Below are 21,943 nucleotides of genomic sequence, written 5' to 3'. Positions count from 1 at the left end.
CTGGTACGCCGTCCGGTGTGCCCTGTGAAATGAAAGGTGGCATTCTTTATTTATTTATTCATTTATTCATTCATAACTGACAGCCTCGCGCTCCGCTCGTGCCCGGGCAGAAGAGGTGCTCCAATTTGGCTTAACTGTGACACACGCCCGCCCTCCTCCCCCGGAGCTTCCATTCGGTTAAACTTAGGGGCCGCTTGGCACCGCCCGTGCCCGGGGAAGGTGCTCCTCTTCGGCTTACTGTGACGCGAGCATGCCCTCCTCCTGCGGAGCTTCCATTCGGTTAAACTTAGGGGCCGCTTGGAACCGCCCGTGCCCGGGGAAGGTGCTCCTCTTCGGCTTACTGTGACGCGAGCATGCCCTCCTCCTCCGGAGCTTCCATTCGGTTAAACTTAGGGGCCGCTTGGCACCGCCCGTGCCCGGGGAAGGTGCTCCTCTACGGCTTAACTGCCACGCACGCCGGCCGGAGCTCTGGTACGGTCCGAACCGCGCGAAACGTCGCCACCGATCGTGTCCGGGGGAACGTGCTCTTCTTCGTCCACTCTCCTCTTCGCCCACGCTCTTCTTCGGCGCACGCCGGCCGTCTAACCGCTCCAGCGCCCCGTCGTGACGCTCGGCGAAACTACAATGCCCCCGAATATTTTTTAGACCCGCGAAGCACTGAACCCGCGAAAGGTGAACCGCGAAGTAGCGAGGGTTCACTGTATGTATAAGACCAAGACCTACAAAAAAGTCTCTTGGAGCAATGAGCTAGGTTTTACAGGAAGTCGGCCATTTTGAATTTACTTAAAAGGGGGCGGGTCACCACAATGGACTTTGTGTAGAAATTATTATTGGGGCCCGAGCAGCGACCGCGGCGAGGTCCCTATTGTTTTTGTAGAAAATATTATTACTTTTATTATTATTATTATTAGGGCCTGAGCAGCGACCGCTGCGAAGTCCCTATTGTTTTTGTAGAAATTATTATTATTATTATTTTTCCGATTGTTCGATCGCATTTTTGACCCCCGAAACATGCACAAAAACTCACCAAACTTGGCAGTCTCATCGGGCATGGCGAAAAATTTGATATTTTAACGTCTAATATGAACAGGAAGTGAGTTATGAATTTTTGAAAGTCCGACTTTTGCCCTTTTTTGCATGTTTACAGGGGTCATTCTTTTGCACCCTGATCCTAAAGGCTTCATCTGATTGCCTTAAAATTCTGTCTGTAGCATCTGAAGACCTGGGACAAACACTGGGGCTAAAATTTTTTGTTTCCGAAATACTATATGACGGGGGCGGGGCTTCAAAGTTTTCACTTAAGATTTCCTTCGCCGCAATGGACAAAATGCTTAATAACTCTCCTGCACATGCTGCTAAAAATCCAAAACTTCACATGTACATAAAAAGTCTGTACCTGAAGACATCTATATGTTTATATTCAGTTATACACCTTGCGCCAATCAATATCATTTTTTACATTTTGACTTACTGCACGGTGCCCTTTTAACGAATCTGATTGAAAATTGGCTAGAAAAGACTCAAGACATTGATCTTACTCTATCCCTATTTTTGTGACTTTCCTTCGAAGGGCGTGGCTATTACGGTGCCGCAGAGTCTGATTATTCTCCGTGGCAACAAAAGTTCCTGCAAAATGATTCAGATGATCCATCTTCTCGAAATTTTTCACATTTGAGGATATTCAGGCCCTGAAGACGGCTGCCAACTTATTTTTGATCGCAGTGGTAGCGCCACCAACTGGTTAAAACAAATACAAATTATTTTCGTTGATGTTTTTCTCCGGGCAGGTGAACAAAATCTACCTTATATTTGCTCGGATGAGTGTTTAGGCCTTGAGCATGTCACAATACGAAAGTCTTTCGCCTTCTTCAGAGTGTCACATGATGCTGTCTTGTGACCCGTCTTTATCAGCTGATGTTCCATGAGGGCGTGACTTACCTGTCACAAGAATGAAGGCAAGTCACGCCCCCGCTGTCCGTTCACTCCGCCAAGATGCTGGTCCAGGTGGTAGAGAGGATGGAGGGTCCCTTGTCTCTGTTCATGGTTTTTATGCCTCGCTTGCAGATCTCAATGGCCTCTCTGATCCAGCGCTGTTGTTTGTTCTCTTCTGTGCGGATGACCCTGCCCTTCTCCCGGTCCATGATGTAGTTTTCCCTTTTGCAGTGGTCAGTGATTGCTGATTTGTAATGTTCATGTTGTGCTTGTTCTTTTACTGCTCTGATTTTTTTCATTTTTTTGACAGGTAAGTCACACCCTCATGGAACATCAGCTCAAGACACCATCATGCGACACTCTGAAGAAGGCGAAAGACTCGCCGAAAGATGTCAGGTAAAAAATTTACCTAAAACATAATTGTCTGCTTTTAATGAATCAGTCAAATATCAATAATAAGAAGACAAAATGAACCTAATACAAATAAATGAATGCTTAATAACTCCCCTGCACATGCTCCTAAAAATCCAAACCTTCACCTGTAAATAAAACGTCCCGACCTGAAGACATCGTAATGTTATTATTTTGTTATACACACAGTGCCGCCAAGTGGAATCAAAAATTAGTTTTTATTTTAATTTTCACGTACTGCACGGTGCCCTTTTGACGAATCCGACTGAAAATTAGTCAGAAAAGACTCAAGACAATGATCTTACTCTCTGCCGAATTTTGTGACGTTTTGGCAAAAGGCGTGGCTATTAAGGTGCTGAAAAGTCCGATTGTACTCTGTGGCAACAAAAGCTCCGGCAACATGACTCAGATGATCCTATCTTCTCGAAGTTGTACACATTTGAGGATACTTCAGCCCTGAAGACATCTACCAACTTATTTTACATCGTAGTAGTAGCGCCACCAACTGGTAAAAGCTAATACAAGTTATTTTCTTGGATGTTTTTCTCCGTGCAACTCAACAAGGTCGCCCTCATATATGCTCGGATGACTGTTTCGGCCATGAGGATGTCACAATACGAAATTCGTCCTTTTTCGTGAAAAGTTGTGGGAGTGGCATTGCACTGTTCGGCAATAAAACAAAGCTGATTATGAGGTTCTAAATATGAACGACAACTCGTAAAACTTTACACACACATCAGGCCGAGCAAATTTATCAATATTTTATACGTTAGTTGTGCAGCTTTTTTGAAATGGCTCGCCATGGCCCTCGAGAAATGTTAAAAAAAGCAGCTCTGGTTGAGTGTTTCACCTCGCTTTTTGTAAATTTTATGGAGTACAGTGAACCCTCGGTTATCGCGGTTAATGGGGACCGAGACCACCCGCGAAAACTGAAAATCCGCGAAGTAGCGGCGCACCTTCAAAAATGCTTAAAAAAAATATACAATATATATAATAAATATATATATATATATATATATATACGGGGAGAGAGAGAGTGAAATTCATGTTATAACAAAAAAACCTAATTATTATTAAAACGTATTATTTTTTTATTCCCCAGCCATTCTTTTTGTATTTATTTAATTACTCCGACTTTTACCTGCTGGTACGCCGTCCGGTGTGCCCTGTGAAATGAAAGGTGGCATTCTTTATTTATTTATTCATTTATTCATTCATAACTGACAGCCTCGCGCTCCGCTCGTGCCCGGGCAGAAGAGGTGCTCCAATTTGGCTTAACTGTGACACACGCCCGCCCTCCTCCCCCGGAGCTTCCATTCGGTTAAACTTAGGGGCCGCTTGGCACCGCCCGTGCCCGGGGAAGGTGCTCCTCTTCGGCTTACTGTGACGCGAGCATGCCCTCCTCCTCCGGAGCTTCCATTCGGTTAAACTTAGGGGCCGCTTGGAACCGCCCGTGCCCGGGGAAGGTGCTCCTCTACGGCTTAACTGCCACGCACGCTGGCCGGAGCTCTGGTACGGTCCGAACCACGCGAAACGTCGCCACCGATCGTGTCCGGGGGAACGTGCTCTTCTTTGTCCACTCTCCTCTTCGCCCACGCTCTTCTTCGGCGCACGCCGGCCGTCTAACCGCTCCAGCGCCCCGTTGTGTCGCTCGGCGAAACTACAATGCCCCCGAATATTTTTTAGACCCGCGAAGCACTGAACCCGCGAAAGGTGAACCGCGAAGTAGCGAGGGTTCACTGTATGTATAAGACCAAGACCTACAAAATAGTCTCTTGGAGCAATGAGCTAGGTTTTACAGGAAGTCGGCCATTTTGAATTTACTTAAAAGGGGGCGGGTCACCACAATGGACTTTGTGTAGAAATTATTATTGGGGCCCGAGCAGCGACCGCGGCGAGGTCCCTATTGTTTTTGTAGAAATTGTTATTAGGGCCCGAGCTGCGACGGCTGCGAGGTCCCTATTGTTTTTGTAGAAAATATTATTACTTTTATTATTATTATTATTATTATTATTATTAGGGCCTGAGCAGCGACCACCTTGCACCACCCAGTGGTGACAAAAATTATAATTTTTTACATTTTGACGTACTGCACGGTGCCCTTTTAACGAATCTGATTGAAAATTGGCCAAAAATGACTTTAGACATTGATCTTGTTGAATCCTTTTGGGCAATTTATCGATACTCATAGTGGTGTCTTTGGAAAAGGTACCGATGACGCGCTGGTCCAATGATCAGCATCTCGGTTTTATCTGAGTTAAGACGCAAAAAATTGAAAGACATTCATAGTTTAATTTCGGCAAGGCATGCCTCTAATTTATAGCAATCACACGGATTCGTTATATCCAACGGCATGTATAATTGCGTATCATCAGCATAACAATGAAAACTAATGTTATATTTCCGTATAATATCACCAAGCGGTAGCATCTAGTACCAATCCCTGCGGAACTCCGCGTGTGATCTTACAAAGATCAGAAGTCGCATTGCCATGAATTACACGGTGCCTCCTCTCCGACAGATACGAATTAAACCAAGAAAGCGCTGAACCTGAAATGCCAACACAAGTTTCAAGGCGTTTTAATAATATGTTATGATCAAGTGTCAAAAGCGGCGCCAAGATCGAGTAAGAGTAATACAGTGAACCCTCGGTTATCGCGGTTAATGGGGACCGAGACCACCCGCGAAAACTGAAAATCCGCGAAGTAGCGGCGCACCTTCAAAAATGCTTAAATTATATATATATATATATATATATATATATATACGGGTAGAGAGAGAGAGAGTGAAATTCATGTTATAACAAAAAAAAATTATTATTAAAACTTCTTATTTTTTTATTCCCCAGCCATTATTTTTGTATTTATTCAATTACTTATTTTTGTATTTATTTAATTACTTCGACTTTTAACTTCTGGTACGCCGTCCGGTGTGCCCTGTGAATGTTATGATCCTCCAGCAGAGCTGGAGGATTGAGCAGGACTCTCCAAACGCAGACACAAGTAGGATAACAATCCGACGCCAGGTAGTCAGTGTAGGTGGTAGTGAGTGTAATCAGTGAGTGAATGGGAATCCGGTGCGGGGCTGGTGGGCGCGTCTCGCAGCAGCTGACCGCATGGCGCGAGACGATCGCTGGAGGAACGCCCACACAGCTGAAAAAACAAAAACACACGCGGCATGACAGGCACGGATCATGCCAGTGAAATGAAAGGTGGCATTCTTCATTTATTTATTTATTCATTTATTCATTCATAACTGACAGCCTCGCGCTCCGCTCGTGCCCGGGGGGAAGAGGTGCTCCTCTTCGGTTTAACTGTGACGCGAGCATGCCCTCCTCCTCCGGAGCTTCCATTCGGTTAAACTTAGGGGCCGCTTGACACCGCCCGTGCCCGGGGAAGGTGCTCCTCTTCGGCTTAACTGTGACGCGAGCATGCCCTCCTCCTCCGTAGCTTCCATTCGGTAAAACCTGATTGGAAAGGTTCAAATTGATTATTACTAGTCATATATTCATTAAGTTTTTCAAGATTTTTGCAATAAACGGAAGATTTGAAACCGGTCTATAGTTGTTGAGACTCTCTGGGTCGAGGTTTGGTTGCTTAAGTAGCGGTCGCATAATGGCGGTCCTAAAGCTGCTGGTACTATACCCGTGGTAAGTGATAGATTAATAATATTTAAGACAGACGGTCCTAGGGTCATAAACAGTTCTTTAATTAGTTTGCCAGGAAGCGGATCGAGCACACAAGTTGTCGGTTTTGCCCCACTAACCAATTTTGTTTGGCTTTCAAGAGATACTTTTTTAAATTGAGATAAGGTTATCGGACAGTTATCAGCCCTAATGTCCCTATTAACACCATTTATGACGGAATTCAACGGAATTGTAAGAACAGTGTCTTTAATCTCATCACGAATACACTCAATCTTCTGAGTAAAGAATTGCATGAAATCGTGAGCTGAATAGGAAGAGCTATCCGAGGTTGGTTGCTGTTGCGTTAGCATTGCTACAGTAGCAAATAAATATTTAGGGTTGTTTTTATGTAAAACAATTAATCTAGAGTAATAATTAGTTTTGGCTAGATTGAGCGCTTCCTTGTATAAACTAGCGCACCATGCCTGACGGAAGACCTCCAGTTTGGTCGCACGCCATTTGCGCTCAAGCTTCCTACAAGAATCGTTTCAGTATGCGTGTTTCCTCATAAAACCACGGAGTCAGCCTCTTTGGACAAGTTTTAGTTTTTAAAGGTGCGACGGAGTCAGGCGCATTTAACAGAGCGACATTAAAGTTGTTTGTAAGATCATCAATCGTACCAATATAATTAGGAAACGAATCGGTTACTAAAGGGAGTAGCTCAGAGAGCGCAGCGGTGGTTAAGGAGCTAATGTTGCGGCTGCTATAGCTTTGATCATGGTCAGAACGATGGCAATGCGCCAAGACTTCAAATTTGATTAAGTAATGGTCAGCTATAGCACTAGTATATGGTAATACAATTATTTTTGAGGATGCTAAGCCCCGGGTTAATACCAAATCTAACGTGTTACCATTTATATGCGTTGCTTCATCTATTATTTGCATGAAACCAAACATATCAATTATTGTCCGAAACGCCACGGTAAGTGGTTCCGACGGGAGATTCATATGAATGTTGAAGTCGCCCATGATATATTATCCGCATGAGTTACCAAATCAGCCACAAATTCAGAAAATTCATCTAAAAAGCCTGAGTAAGAGCCAGGGGGACGGTAAAAAACGGCAAGATAAAACGGCAGTGCGGCCGTGGATCGCATAATGAGAACTTCAAATGTTTTGAAGGAATTGCTAGGACGAGGACTAAGTTTTAGATTAAATTCGGAAATGAGGGCTACACCCCCATCTTTCTCATCATTGCCTCTCGCAGGCAAGGGGCCAGAGACAATTACTCGACTCAGACTCATCTTTCTGGCGAGATCACAAGTCCTTGCTATGTTTTTTCTTTGTGATCTCTGATTGCTTCATCCTAGTTGTTGGAGCAGTTTTCTTTTGAGTAATGCAGTATGGCAACACCACCACTAGGGCAATTGATGACGTCAGCACTGGTTGCGTTCATCCATAAATAACAAATGCAGGACAGGTGGGGGAACGCTGGTCGGATACCGTTTTTCAACCGCACTTACTCAAGACGCATTATTTATGTACAAACTGGAAGATAGAAGATAGTATATTGTATTGATTACCGCATATGCGCGGATGTTTTTGATTTGAAGTTTGGAAGACCGTAGCCATTGATTTATTTATTTGATTTACTTGACTTCACGGCATGACATCTGGACTGAAATGACTACGATTAAGACTAACCCTTGACTGTTTGACGTGACATACATAACTACACATCAACATCAAGACCAGTGAAGCCGAGCGAACGTCATCGCAACTTCAACCCATGGTGAGTGAGTGCGCGTTAAAACTTTCTTTAGCCAGCGTATCATTGAAACGGCAGTAACACTAGTGTCATTGGAGCCGACGTGTATTACTATATCTGAATAGCTAGCGTTGTTTGCACTGCGCTGGTGTCTAGGTCTCTTGTGTGCTAGCTCCATAAGATTAGCTTCAATGTCGGGTGCTCTGGCCCCAGCAATACACATTCTGTGGTTGGATTTTCAAGCTTAATGTATCGAGTAATGGAGTCACCTTTCACTAAAGTGCGGGAGCCAGGAGACCGAGGTGGAATGGAACTGCTCTGTGTCTTAACAGGCTCAACGCGATTAGCAAGCCGTTTACGGCCAATGCTAACCGGTGCTGTCCGCCACATTTACGCTTACCACAGTACTCTGCTCTAGCTGGCGGACACGTCCCTCCAGCAGGGAGAGTCTTTCCATGAGAATGGTGCAAGTGTTGCATGTGGTGGTGCACGAAACCATAGTTGCGTTTTCACTTACTTTTGATACATTGTATCTGATAGTCCCTTGCAGACTAACCATGTGTTGCACGTCATCGCCCAAACAGACTCTATTGTGAGCTACTTCTAATAATTTATTGACGTCCTATTTTGTTCTTCCAAATGTAGCAACCGATAATAATGTGCCCTTTTAAAGTTTTGACGTTTGTTTGAATTCGCCCTTGCTTATTGACTCTGATATTAAGGTCCAATTGTGTCAGTGTATCACGGCCTAATAAGTAAAACGCACGTTCATGTAGAACTGCTTCTCCACTTGCTTTTTTTGTTTGTTTTTTACGTCACGTGATCCTCCGTTGCTTTCACGACTGGTCCTGACAAATCACAAATTTCTTATCAAACTTGATTCTGTCTGTGTAAATTGTAATCGGTTTTCCTGGGTGGTTGACGGCAGTTTCGAGCAAAGTGGCCATGTTTCCTACAGTTGTAGCAGACGTCGTCTTTTGTTGGCAGGTGTCCTCTTCCTCTTCCACGTCCTTGGTAGAAGATCGGTGCTGACGGGGTGGTCGTGAGGCCCGCAGCCCATTTACGCATATTATCTTGGATTGGTGTGATTGTTTGGCAGGCCGCTTTGCATTCATCTCTTGTGGCAGGCTTCCCAGGGCGCTGTTGTCCACTTGTTGAGGCAATCCCGGCTCCTTTTCTCGCTGGCCCTCCTCCTCAGCTCTCTCACCCTGACTTCCTTTTTCACTGTCACTGTCTCTTTGATCCTCGGCTGGTGCATTTCCTCCTTTTTTTCTCGCTCCTGTTTCTTCGTCTTTCTTTATCTCCATATTAAGTACTTTCTGCTTCTTCTCTTAAACGTCTTTCACTCTCTTTCTAAATCAGCACACATCTTTCTTGGAGATGATAACCACCGGACTGCACCACTCCGACTTGGAAGGCTCAATGACTCCAAGCTTCAGCATTTCCTGGAGCTCCTTGGTTAGTCTCTCCACCAAGTGTTGCGGAACTCGGTAGGGGCGCTGACGAATTGGTAATCCTTCTTTGAGACGAATGACGTGTTCTACCACCGTCGTCTTCCCTGGGCTGGCGGAAAAAAGAGAAGGCACCGTCTTGAAAATTAAGCACATCTCTGTGACTTGCTTGGGTTTCCGACGTGCCAGTGCAGGCGCATCTGTCGTCGTCGAGGACTCCAGCTCTGCCTCGTCATCATCATCATCATCATCATCATTGTCGTCGTCCTCGTCCTTGTCGTCGTCGTCGTCCTCCTCCACCTTCCGCGCGAGTATGACCTCCTTTGGAGCCTGGTTTGAACGCTCCTTCCACTCTTTGAGGAGGTTCACATGATAAGTTTGTTTATTTTTTTTCTTCTCCGGATGGAAAATCTCATAGGTCACTGGACCCATCTTCCGGGTGACCTCATATGGCCCCTGCCACTTTACTAAAAGCTTGTTGTTGCATGTGGGGAGAAGCCGCAATACTTTTTGGCCGGGTTTAAACTCCCGGTGGCGAGCTTGCTGGTCATACCAGGTCTTCTGGCTTTTCTGGGCCTCCCGCAGGTTGACCTCTGCCTCCTACTGGTACCTGGCCAGTCTCTCCCTCATTTCCAGCACAAATTTCACCACCCCCCGATCACTTCACGTGGTGGAAGGTGCCTCCTAGGCCTTTCGGAGCAAGTCCAATGGCCCCTGAACCTCCCAAGCATGCAAGAGTTCAAAGGGAGAGAAACCTGTTGACGCCTGAGGAACTTCGCGATAGGCAAACAGCAAAAAGGGCAGCCACCGGTCCCAGTCTTTTCCAGTATCATCCACAAATTTCTGGAGCATCTTCTTTAAGGTCTGATTGAACCTTTCCACTAGTCCATCAGTCTATGGGTGGTATGGAGTGGTTTTGATGGCGGAGATGCCCAGTTGTTTGTTGAACAGTTGCATTAACCTTGAAGTGAAATTGGTTCCCTGGTCTGTTAGAATCTCATCTGGTATGCCAACTCTGGAAAGGAGTTGCACCAAGGCACAAAGTACTGCCGGAGCAGTGATTGTGCGCAATGGAAATGCCTCTGGGAAACGTGTGGCGTTGTCACACACTACACCACTGCTTTTTGTCAAAGGACCCACAATGTCCATAGCAATCCTGCGGAATGGAATGTGCAGCTTTTTTAAAATGGCTTGCCATGGCCCTCTAGAAATATTCAAAAACATCAGCCCTGGTTGAGTGATTCACCTACTTTTTGTAAATTCGATGGAGTATGTATAAGGCCAAGACCTACAAAAAAGTCTCTTGGAGCCATGCGCTAGGTTTTACAGGAAGTCGGCCATTTTGAATTTACTTAAATGGGGGCGGTTCACCACAATGGACTAAATGCTTAAAAACTCCCCTGCTCATGCTCTAAAAAAATCCCAAACTTACCCTGTACATAAGGTGCTAACTTTGATAGGTAAGCTAAACTTTAGCCACAGTAGACGCGTCAGCGACTATGCAATCGGTGGGTGGCATTCATGAGAATCGGGATCGCTCAACATACAGATAATAAATAAAATCACTGTAACTGGAGGGATTGTAAACTGCTAAAGCAGGTACAACAAGCGGATCCAAAAAATTTCTGAGAGTTACCGGTGAGCAGTGGCAGCCAAACGTGCCAGCGTCCACCCAACCGGGAGTTGATTCAATATTCACAATATTTTATTATTTTGTCGTACAGTTGTTTAAAAATGGCTCGCTATCGCCCCCTAGAAAAAAAAAAACAACAAAAAAAAACAGCCCCATATCTCTGTTTCACCAAACTGAAAATTTGATGAAGTGTGTACAAAGCCAAGACCTAATAAAAAGTCTCATGGAGCCGTATGCTAAATTGAACAGGAAGTCGGCCATTCTAAATTTATCAGAATCCGAAATCCTTTTATTGTCATTGTACAGTGTGCAACAAGATTAGGGAGCTCCCCTCTCCAGTGCAATACAACAATAATTTAATCAAATATATAAATTAGATAAATAAGAGAATAAATATTGTGATGGAAAATAGTATGAAATTGGAGAAATACAACACAATACGTCGCTGTTCAGCAAGGTAAGGGTGGTCGTGTGTGTGTGCATGTGTGTGAGAGTTCAGAATGGTGATGGCTCTCGGAAAGAAAATGTTTTTCAGTCTATTAGTCTTTGATTTGATGCACCTGTAGTGCCTGCCAACAAATTTACTTCAAACATTGACGAGGCTTTGAAAACAAAAGCTGCTCTAACTTTAACTACAAGCAAATTCCTCTTGAAGATTCCTCACGTTATTTCTCGGAAATATTTCACATTTCCAACGTGCCAGTACCCCAACGTTGTCCGGGTGGCGAGGGCCCTTTATAGCTGCTCGCAGCTCTAGTTTTTAATTAATTTTTTAAAATCAATGGTGATGACAGTGAAATATGTCTGGTCTGGTATCATGATAGCTGGAGGATATTTTGTCATGATATTTTAGTCAGGCGTGATAACAGTGATGTATGCTGATTTCAGGCTACTTTTATTTTGAAATGCCGTATCACATTTTGGTGGGACCGCAATTGATGGACAACTGGGGTTGTCTAGTGTCCCCCAAAATGGGTCTGATATCACGATAGCTCGAGGGTATTTTGAAATGATTATTTTAAAATCAGTGTTGATGACAATGAAATGTGCATATTTCAGGTGTTTTTTTTTTTATTGTGAAATTACACCAGATTTTGATGGGACCACTTTTGATGAACAGCTGGGGTCGTCGAGTGTCCAACAAAACTAGTCTGGTATTACGACAGCTCCAGCTCTTTTATTTTAAAATGCCTCCTTACATTTTGATGGGACTACTTTTGGTGGAAAGCTGTGTTGTCTAGTGTCCTCCAAACCTGGTTTGGTATTACCATAGCTAGAGGATATTTTTTAATGAAATTTTAAAGTCAGGCATGATGACAGTGAAATGTGCAGATTTCAGGCAACTTTTAGTTTGAAATTACAAATTAGATTTCAATGGGACCACTTTTTATGGACAGCTGGGGTAGTCTCGTGTCCCACAAAACTGGTCTGGTATCACGAAAGCTCGAGCTATGTTTTTTTTTAACTCAGTGGTGATGACCGTGAAATAAGCGAATTTCAGGCTACTTTTATTTTGAAGTGCCACATCACATTTTGATGTGACCACTTTTGGTGGACAGCTGGTGTGGTCTAGTATCCCCAGTCCTGGTTTGGTATCACGATAGTTTGAGGATATTTTTTAAAGATTTTTCTTTTAAATCAGTGTTGATCACAGTGCATATTTCAGGTGATTTTTTTATTTTGAAATGCCACATCAAATTTTGAAGTGACCACTTTTTGTGGACAACTGGGGTGGTCTGGTGTCCCGCAGAACTCGTCTGGTATCACGATAGCTTGAGGATTTTGTAATGATTTTAATTTTTTTAATCATTGGTGACGACAGACAAATAAGCAAATTTTCACGCTTTTATTTTTAAATATCCAATCAGATTTTGATGGGACCACATTTGTTTTTCCGGTTCCGTCGCCACGCGAGTGGCTACCTGCTAGAGCAGCACGGCTCACTATTTGAGCCTTTTTCGCGTGTTTTTCCCTTTACCCAGTTTTATTTATTTTACCTCATCGCAGCAATGGACATCCAAATTGCGGTGGTTTTATTGCTGCTGAGGGCTGTTTTTTGCGTGATCGTGTCCGGAGATGTCACTGGGAGCTACGGATCAATCGTTTACACAAGAGATCAGCTGTTAGCACTTCGTGCTAACCCCGTGCCGACTCCCGGAGCGAGACCCGATATCCCCCACGAGTTGAGGAGGAAGAGACGGGGGATGTCGCGCGGGGGCGAAACGCCAGGCAAAGAGGAGGCGTGACCACCCCGTCCTCCCGTCCGTTTTTATGGGAAATGTTAGATACCTTCCCAAGAAAATGGACGAGCTAACAGCGCTAACGCGGCACGAGAGGAACTTCCAATGAGCTAGCTTGCTGATGTTCACGGATTCATGGCTAACAGAGCTAACGCCGGACACCGTTGTGGAATTTGACGGCTTCCAAATACTACTTGCGGACAGGACACTGGAAAGCGGTAAGAGGAAAGAGGAGGGCTGGCTGTGTTTGTTAATGATAGATAGTGTAACCCTAGGCACATCACAGCTAAGGAGCAACTTTCCAGTCGGGACAATGAGCTGCTAGCTGTTAGCATGCGTCCATACTTGACAAGCATCGCGAGTTAACAAGGACGCGCACGTAACAGGTGCGTGAGTAAACTGCTTAAAACTTTGATCGTCATTCGGCTGACCTGCAAATTGAGACGCTACAGTCAGTTTGACGTTTTTGTTTGCTTCATTGTGGATTGACATGGAGGAACAAGACAGTGGAAAGCGGACATTAAAAATGACGGAGAAAAGCTGTAGAAGATCACAAGCCTAAACGGATGCAGGCACGCAGCTGCAAATTTGCTCAATTGACCTCCATGCAACGTCAAATTGAACAATTGATGGAGGATGATGCAAATGTTGACGCTGTAAAAAACTGAGGTTCGTGTTTGCTTTAGCGGCATGGAGCAAGAATTTGTGGACCTCAATTCCGGTCTGCAAAATTTAAAGACTGAAGAGGATTTTGCCGATGACCAAAATAACTGGTTTGATCCAAAAAATGTAATTAATGGAAATGTGAGCAATGGAAGAAGGACGTTTTGAAACGTGCAGAGGAAGGATGCAATAAACAAATATCACCTGCTGATAGTAGATCTGCATCAACTAACTACACCCATAGAAGTAGAAGTAAAGAATCTAACAGACAGAAGCTCACTTCTGTCAACGTCTTCAATTAAATTAAAGGCTCAAATGGAACGAGCATGTTTAAAGGCAAAGGCTGCTGATTTACAACAAAGGTTGGCACTTGAGCAAGAAGAAGCTGCAATTAAAGCAAAGAAGGAAATGCATGCAATGCAAACGGCACTCCCTGAGTCTGATGCTAAATTGGATGTCTTGAGAAGATATGAAAATACCCAGGAGGATGGTATCCACATTCCTGATGAGTGTGTTACAATTTAAACAAGGAAAAACATTCAATTACCATCACAGCCTATCAGAGCAACAAGCAGTGTTGACCTGAAATGCTCCCACTTCGACTATTCCAATGGCTAGATTTCCACATCAGACAGAAAGTAGAGAACAACAGGGACATGTGCTTGATGGCCTTTGCCACGCAATCTCACAGCAAGCCAGTGTCGCAGAATACTTAGCAAAGAGTCAAAAAGCATCGCTTCTTCCCGAACTTTCCATTCCTACGTTTTACAGGCGACCCTCTGCATTATAAAACCTGTATAGGTGCCATTGAACATGGGATTGAAGGCCGTACAAGTGATAACCGTGATCATCTTCAATTTTAGCTGCAGTATACTAGTGAACAACCACATGAGTTGGTGAAGAGCTGCATCCATATGGAACCTCTGACAGGATATACCAAAGCAAAACAAATCTTGAAGGAGTTTTATGGTGATGACTTCATGATAGCAGAAGCATATTTAAAGGAAGCCATGGATTGGCCAACAATCAAGTCTGAAGATGGTGTTGCACTTCAGTCTTTCACATTATTCCTTATGGGCTGTTCGAACATAATGGCAGATGTTAATTACATGGAGGACTTGGACAACATGGCTAATATAAAGGCATTGGCAAACAAACTTCCATACAGACTTATAGAATCTTGGAGAAAATTTGCCTGCAATCTCCAAGAAAGAACAAATAGAAGAGTGAAGTTTAAGGATTTTGTTGACTTTGTTGACAAGCACGAAAGATTTCTATAAAACAGAAAACAAAATCACAACACACAGAAACAACAAAATCAAAGAAAGTCTTCACAACAGTCATTGTGCCCGCCAAGATGGAAAACAACAAAACCACCACGCCAAAGGCAGAACCTGTTTCAGTGGATGCTATTGCCAAACCATGTGCTAATTGTAATGGAGAGCAACACAGTCTCACAATTGGTAAGGAATTTAGGAGAAAGCATCACAAGGATAAGATTGACTTCTTGAGGAGCAAGGGTCTGTGTTTTGCATGTTTGATGCACGGTCGCATTAGCAGTTGCTGGAAACAAAAGCTTCAATGTCAAGAATGCTCTAGACTGCATCCTACAGCACTACACATTGTCCATAAACTTCTGCAAAGAAACAGCCTAAGACGATTGTGAATAGCAGTACCTATTAAGCGCCCTCGTACAAACAACAGAAACCTGGGGTGTCACTTGGGCCTGTAAATAGGACTGCATCCTTTCAATAATTCCGGTATGGGTCAAGGCACAAAAAGGAACCAAGACAGTGGCGACTTACTGTCCGGTTTAAAAATGCCCTGACGCCTTTTTTAGACTGAAATAACTTACTAAAGTTTTCGTTTTGTGCCATTCAGAATGGGAGAGGGAGCCAGGAGGTGAAACAGCCGTCTTGCCAGTTCAATCCCGCACACCCTCTGACTCTCACCCTCCGTTCTGCCTTTTTATTGAAACTAACTCATCAATAACTAATCACCAGAAGACAGAAAAGCATCAACAACTAATCACCAAGAGACAGAAAACATCAATAACTCACGGTATAAAGGTCAGTTTAACTAAAGCATCAATAACTAATCACCAGGGACTCCAGCAGGCAGAAAATCATAACCCAAGGTCAGTTTAACTAAACACATCTTCAGGATACGGTGTCTGTGTGTGTGTGTGTTAAAATAACAAGTAAGTGTCTCTGTGTGTGTTCAACATTAATGAGTGTATAAAAACATGATTATGAATACACAAACTGATTACCTATCCTCAGCCCATCTTACATTTCCCCCCTGTTGTGGATTTAAAAATCATGTCCTTACGGCTTTAAGACAGATCATCATAATGAAATCATACAACAGTGTGATCATCAGTGGAGGAGCGAAAACCTCACATTAGGGAAAAATTCCCCTCCTCCCTTCCGGCGTAGAATGAGATCCTCATAATTTGATGACCATCAGGGAATAAAACTTGTCCCTGGGGTGACTTGGTGGAGGCCCTTGCCTCGTTGTAGGAGAGATAAGATAAGATAAGATAAGATAAGATGTCCTTTATTAGTCCCACAATGGGGAAATTTGAGGTGTTACAGCAGCAAAGATATAGATCACACAGAGTCGGCGGCGTAATGTAGCCGTTAATGTATAACATTAGCAGCAGACATTCAGAAAAAGCATGCAAATATACACAGTATAAACGTATCTAAGTGTAAGGAAACACTCCTAATGTTTGTCCATTATACGGAGGGGGAAACGCTGTAATGATAAAAACTACTGAATGATTGAAAATACTGCAATCATAAAAATATTGCAATGATAAAAGTACTGTAATGGTAAGAGTACTGAAATGATAGAAAAGTACTGCATGATAGAAAATACTGCAATGGTAAAAGTACTGTAATAGTAAAAGTACTGCAACGATAGAAAAATACTGCAATGATGAAAGTACTGCAATGGTAAAAGTACTGCAATGGTAAAAGTACTGTAATAGTAAAAGTACCGCAATGATAGAAAAATACTGCAATGATAAAAGTACTGCAATGATAAAAGTACTGTAATAGTGAACATCCTGCAGTGGTAGAAATACTACAGTGATAGAAGTATTGTAATAAGAATACTGTAATGGTAAACAAAATACATCATTGGTCAATATTTAAGTACACCCTTGGCTGAAAGTACAGTAGTAGTTAATATTGCATCCTAGGACTGCACAATTGCACTAATGCCCTCCCGTTTGTAGGCCTGACCCAATGTTCTTGTTAAAAAGTCTGACAGCAGTTGGCAGGAAGGAGCGGCGAAATCTCTCTTTGGTACAGCGAGGGTGTAAAAGTCTGTCACTGAAGGAGCTGTAAAGTGTTCTCAGAGTGTCATTGAATGGGTGGGCTGGTTTGTCCAGCATTGATGACAGTTTTGCCGTCATCCTTCTGCCCCCCACTGAGTCCACAGAGTCCAGGGAGCAGCCCAGGACAGAGCTGGCCCTCCTCACCAGTTTGTCCAGTCTCTTTTTGTCTCGGCCCGAGATGCCTCCTGCCCAGGAGACCACTCCATAGAAGATGACTGATGAAACCACCGAGTCATAGAAGTTCCTGAGGAGTGTTCCCCGAACGCCAAAGGACCTCAGCCGCCTGAGTAGGAAGAGTCTGCTCTGACCCTTCCTATAGAGAGCGTCTGTGTTGTCGCTCCAGTCCAGTTTATTGTTCAGATGAACACCCAGGTACTTGTAAGTTGAGACCCTCTCAACGTCTGTTCCCTGGATATTCACTGGTGCAGGTGGAGAGTGCCGACGCTTGCGGAAATCCACCACCAGCTCTTTGGATTTCCCAGCGTTGATTTGGAGGCGGTTCTGCTGACACCAGTCCACGAACCCCTGCGTAACCCCTCTGTACTCCCGATCGTCATCGTCAGTGATGAGGCCGACAATCGCAGAGTCATCAGAGAACTTCTGCAGGTGACAGGTTGTGGAATTGTATTTGTAGTCCGAGGTGTAGAGGGTGAACAGGAAGGGAGCCAGCACAGTTCCCTGCGGCGCTCCCGTGCTGCAGAGGAGCACGTCAGACACACAGTCCTGTGTTCTCACGTACTGTGGCCGGTTTGTGAGGTAGTTGTGAATCCATGTGATGAGGTGGTGGGCCACTCCCGCCTGCTCCAGCTTGTCTCCCAATAAGGCGGGCTGGATGGTGTTGAAAGCACTTGAGAAATCAAAGAACATGATCCTCACCGTGCCCCCCGCCTTCTCCAGGTGGAAGAGTGAAGTGTGGAGCAGGTAGATGATGGCATCATCCACACTGATGCCAGGCTGGTATGCAAATTGGAGTGGGTCCATTGAGGAGCTGACCAGGGGGCGCAGATGGACGAGGACCAGTCTCTCCAGGGTCTTCATCAGATGAGACGTCAGCGCCACTGGTCTGAAGTTGTTGAGCTCCTTCGGATGGGGTGTCTTTGGAACCGGAACCAGGCAGGATGTTTTCCACAGCTGGGGGACTCTGCCCAGCTTCAAGCTCAGGTTGAACATGTGCTGGACGATTCCACACAGCTGGTCTGCGCAGGATTTGAGGAGCTGGGAGCTGGTCCCATCTGGGCCTGCCGCCTTCCTCGCCTTCATCTTCCTCAGCTGGTTCTTCACCTGAGATGTTGTGAGGAACAAGGCTGAGCAGGAGGAAGTGGTGGTTGTCTGATGAGGCTGGGAACTGGAGCCTGTGGAGAGAGAGAGGGGCGAGAGAGGGGGAGAGAGGGTCTTGTTCGCAGTGGCAGGAGGGGTGGGTGGGGGCTGCATCAGGGAAGCCTGAGCGGGGTCAGACATTTGATCAAACCTATTGAAAAATAGGTTCAACTCATTTGCCCACTGAAGCCCCCCCCCCTTCTGGGTCTTACCTGCTTGTCCGTGGCCTGAGATGGTCTTCAGGCCCCTCCAGACATCCCTGGCATTGTTCCGCTGCAGTTGTTCTTCCATCCGCATCCTGTAGGACAGCCGTCCTTACCTCCCGGATCTTCGTGTATGGTGTGTGTGTGTGTGTGCACGTGTGAGGACAGGGGCAAGAAGTCCATGTGTTTTTACGTTTCAGTGTCCAGTTTGAGTTCGTCATTCTCAACATTAATCAGGTTGTAATGGTACATTTGGGCAACAAACCTACGATTAACCATCGTCTTTGTCATAAAAATAATGCAACATGAACAGACTACACATAACAAAATGAAAACTATAATTATCCCTATATATTGTTTTTTAAATTCTTCATAGTGGTCATAACATCAATAATTGTTTCATTTTTATTAAAAATTTAAATGCAGTAATGTACTCCAATCAAGGCTGATATTCCTTTATGTACGTCATTAATTTCCAAACAATATCTAATCTTTTTGTTCTGTGGCTTCAACATATTTATCATCTCATCAATATTAGCACCACAGAGTACTGAGTTTCGAGATCCTCACAATAGTCGTTCTCAAAATGATATTTTATTTTTATCAATTTAGCTTTGTTAAGGTAAGATATTTTATTGACAATCTAACATTAATATGCAAAGAACATGTACATTAGTACGAAATGTAAAAGAAAATTGTGGTGGGGGGGTGTGAATTGTTTTCTTCTTGGTAGGGGGGGCATGACAGGAAATAATTGAGAACCACTGGTCTCGTCACACACCAGCTCGGGTTCATTCCCTACCAGAGAAATGACATTCCATGTCCCCAGAGCTAGGCGCTTTATGTTGCCGGGGATTGGACTGCCTTTGACTGCCTCCTAGCTCAAAGGAAACCCAAATTCTTTGGTCCCGCCCACTGGTAGTGAGCCGAAGCCCTTGTATTAAATAATAAATAAATACATAAAATAAAAAAATTAATAAATTTAAAAAACGGACCGATCCACTGCTTGGGTTAGTTTGACCCACCTTGAGATCCGTTCCCACTCAGTGACAGTGTCTACAAGCCACTGCCACCAGGCCAGTGAACCCAACGTCCAGGCAGTGACAAAAAACGTGATCAAATTACATTGCTCATCATAAGGTGTTTGTGAGACGCTCTTTGTATGTTTCCTCAATTAAGACCTGTTTTCCATTGGTGTATTTGAAAAAAGTGGTGAACCTGTTAAATTCACTACAAAACGTTAAGAAGATGAAAGTAATGTTTGAAGGAATATTATTTTTCTATCGACGTGCCGGCGGGCGGGCACAGATAGAAAGTGATAAAGCAGCACCACCAGCGCGGGGCGTGCTGACGAAAAGGCAAGCGCTCCTCCTCTCATCGCGTCCTTATTAAGACAGAAAAAAGACGCTGTTGAATTTGACCTATTCGCAGTTCGAGCAGGTGCTTAACGCTGGAGAATATCACCACTTCGAAGTTCGAACTGCTGTTGAAACGGAGAGGTAAGTGTTTTTCGTTGGGTTTTTTTCAAAACATGCGTCGAGTGCATTTGTTCATAGTTAGAGATAGTTGTGTGGAAAACACTATACAAAGTAGCACCATGGATGTGGGCCTACAACACTGGCCTAGCAAACATGTGCTCCTACATCGACATAATTGACGAGCTCCAGTTAAGCATTGAATAATTATAAAACGTCATGGTGCTTTTACTCATTTAAAGAACTAAACCGACGCGTATTGTCATCCGGTGGTCAGGTTTGCATTGAATGTGAGCACGAGGGACGCTAGCTTGTTGCGTTAGCTTTGCGGAGCTAACAGCTTGCACTTTTGTTATAGAACCACAGAATGCAAGTACCATGATAATTTCTGTCATTAATTTTTGTGTAAGACACGATGTTCACTGGTTAATTACATGATTCTTAAAGCAAAGGTTACTGTGAATGCAATTTTGGTAAGATTTTTGTAGTCGCACTGCATAAATCTGTCTGTGTCTGTTGTTTAAACTTCAATATAAACTATTATGGTTGAAATCGTTAATTGGGATGGAGGAATTGATATTTTTTTAATTTATAATTTATTTTTCTTACACTGATATTGTTAAAACTCCATTTAGCCCATAGTATTAATAATTCTCAACACAATACTGTCTTTTTTCTTTATAGAATAAACAATGCCTTCCCTGAGATGCAGGAAGTCCCCAAAGCAGGATACTATTGAACATGCAGTCAAGGGTCTGGACAAGACTGCAGAGTTAGAAGCGAAGTATATAAACTAATTTAAAGGTATGATGTTAACGCTTTTGCTAAGATATATTATTGTTTTCTGATAACCAAGCTGACATCGTTTTTTAAGTGGTTATTTTACATTAAGAGTGTCTTGACCTTTTCTTTTGCCACTTTTGTCAGTTTCAAGTTATTTCAGTGAGTGTGAAACCTGATGGTAGGAGTTCTATCTAAATTAAGGCTGTACTTGATGACGCCCTCCGGCATTTTTATACCACAATAGACCGGTGAACAAGTCCGATATTGATAGTCTAGTGTAAAGCACGTAATACGTCACAGAGATCACGTGACGCGATCCAATATGACTGTGTACAGTGTATGTCATTGTTTTGAAACTAAATAATCTTAAAGTTTTTTTTTTTACGTAACCAGGTGCAATTGACATTTGTACTTTCAGTCCTAATACATACTGGCTAATGCAATGCTGGAAAATGAATTTTGGCTGGTCTGTTCCTTTAAAATCATAAAGAAGGGCTCTGCTCTATCCCTCACAAGAAGCAATGTTTCAAACCACCCTACATTAGTATAGTGGCCCAAATGAATATGATGACTCCTTATTTGTGTGCTTAAAAATATGACGAAGCTAACTTGATTTCCCTGTTAACTAGGTCGAGGAGTATTTACCAAGGCCCCTTTCAGGAAAGACGACTTTATTCTTTATTATGGAGTACAGAGGAAAATTGATAGATTCTGATGAATCTCAACGCAGGAAGATGGATGGAAGAGGCACTGTCTTTTTGTTTGACTTCCGCCGGCAAGAAAAAACTTGGAGGTGAGGCAAAGATTGAGATGTTATCTTATTTTTGTTTTTATTTAAAAAAATAAACACATACTCATCCCATAAGTGTTAGGGGAAAAATCATTCTCTAAGCAAAAATGTATAATTACTTTTATTCATGCGTTGAATCTGTACAAATGAAAATATAGATCATGAAGTCTCAAAGACAAGCTGTTAATAGGGTCTGATTCCAATAGAAATTTCTTGTATGATTTGATTTAGATTTAAAAATTGTGGATTTCCTATTTTTATGTTTTGTGTACACAAGATTGTCTCAAAGATTAATTTCTGACATTG

General features: G+C 43.5%; 1 protein-coding gene and 1 long non-coding RNA gene across 3 annotated transcripts in view; both read left to right on the top strand.

Annotated features, from left to right (window-relative positions):
• LOC148315107 (uncharacterized) overlaps positions 1-21,943 on the top strand; it is a 521,442-nt gene that overhangs the window by 8,451 nt on the left and 491,048 nt on the right. For both annotated transcript variants that reach the window (XM_088287535.1, XM_088287537.1), the window contains 2 exons: positions 2,065-2,165; positions 2,243-2,328. In XM_088287535.1, the coding sequence (XP_088143661.1) occupies positions 2,284-2,328 (45 nt within the window). In that variant the 5' untranslated portion in view covers positions 2,065-2,165; positions 2,243-2,283. The remainder of the gene's footprint in view (positions 1-2,064; positions 2,166-2,242; positions 2,329-21,943) is intronic.
• On the top strand, positions 20,002-21,618 carry LOC148315109 (uncharacterized). The gene is made up of 3 exons (XR_015841266.1): positions 20,002-20,088; positions 20,749-20,868; positions 21,477-21,618. It is a non-coding gene; the product is annotated as an uncharacterized LOC148315109 (long non-coding RNA).

Source organism: Idiotropiscis lumnitzeri, unplaced genomic scaffold (assembly GCF_059441095.1).
Source record: "Idiotropiscis lumnitzeri isolate Australia: NSW breed Sydney's pygmy pipehorse unplaced genomic scaffold, RoL_Ilum_1.0 HiC_scaffold_121, whole genome shotgun sequence".
Classification (NCBI taxonomy): domain Eukaryota; kingdom Metazoa; phylum Chordata; class Actinopteri; order Syngnathiformes; family Syngnathidae; genus Idiotropiscis; species Idiotropiscis lumnitzeri.
This window is presented reverse-complemented; position numbering and strand designations above follow the sequence as displayed.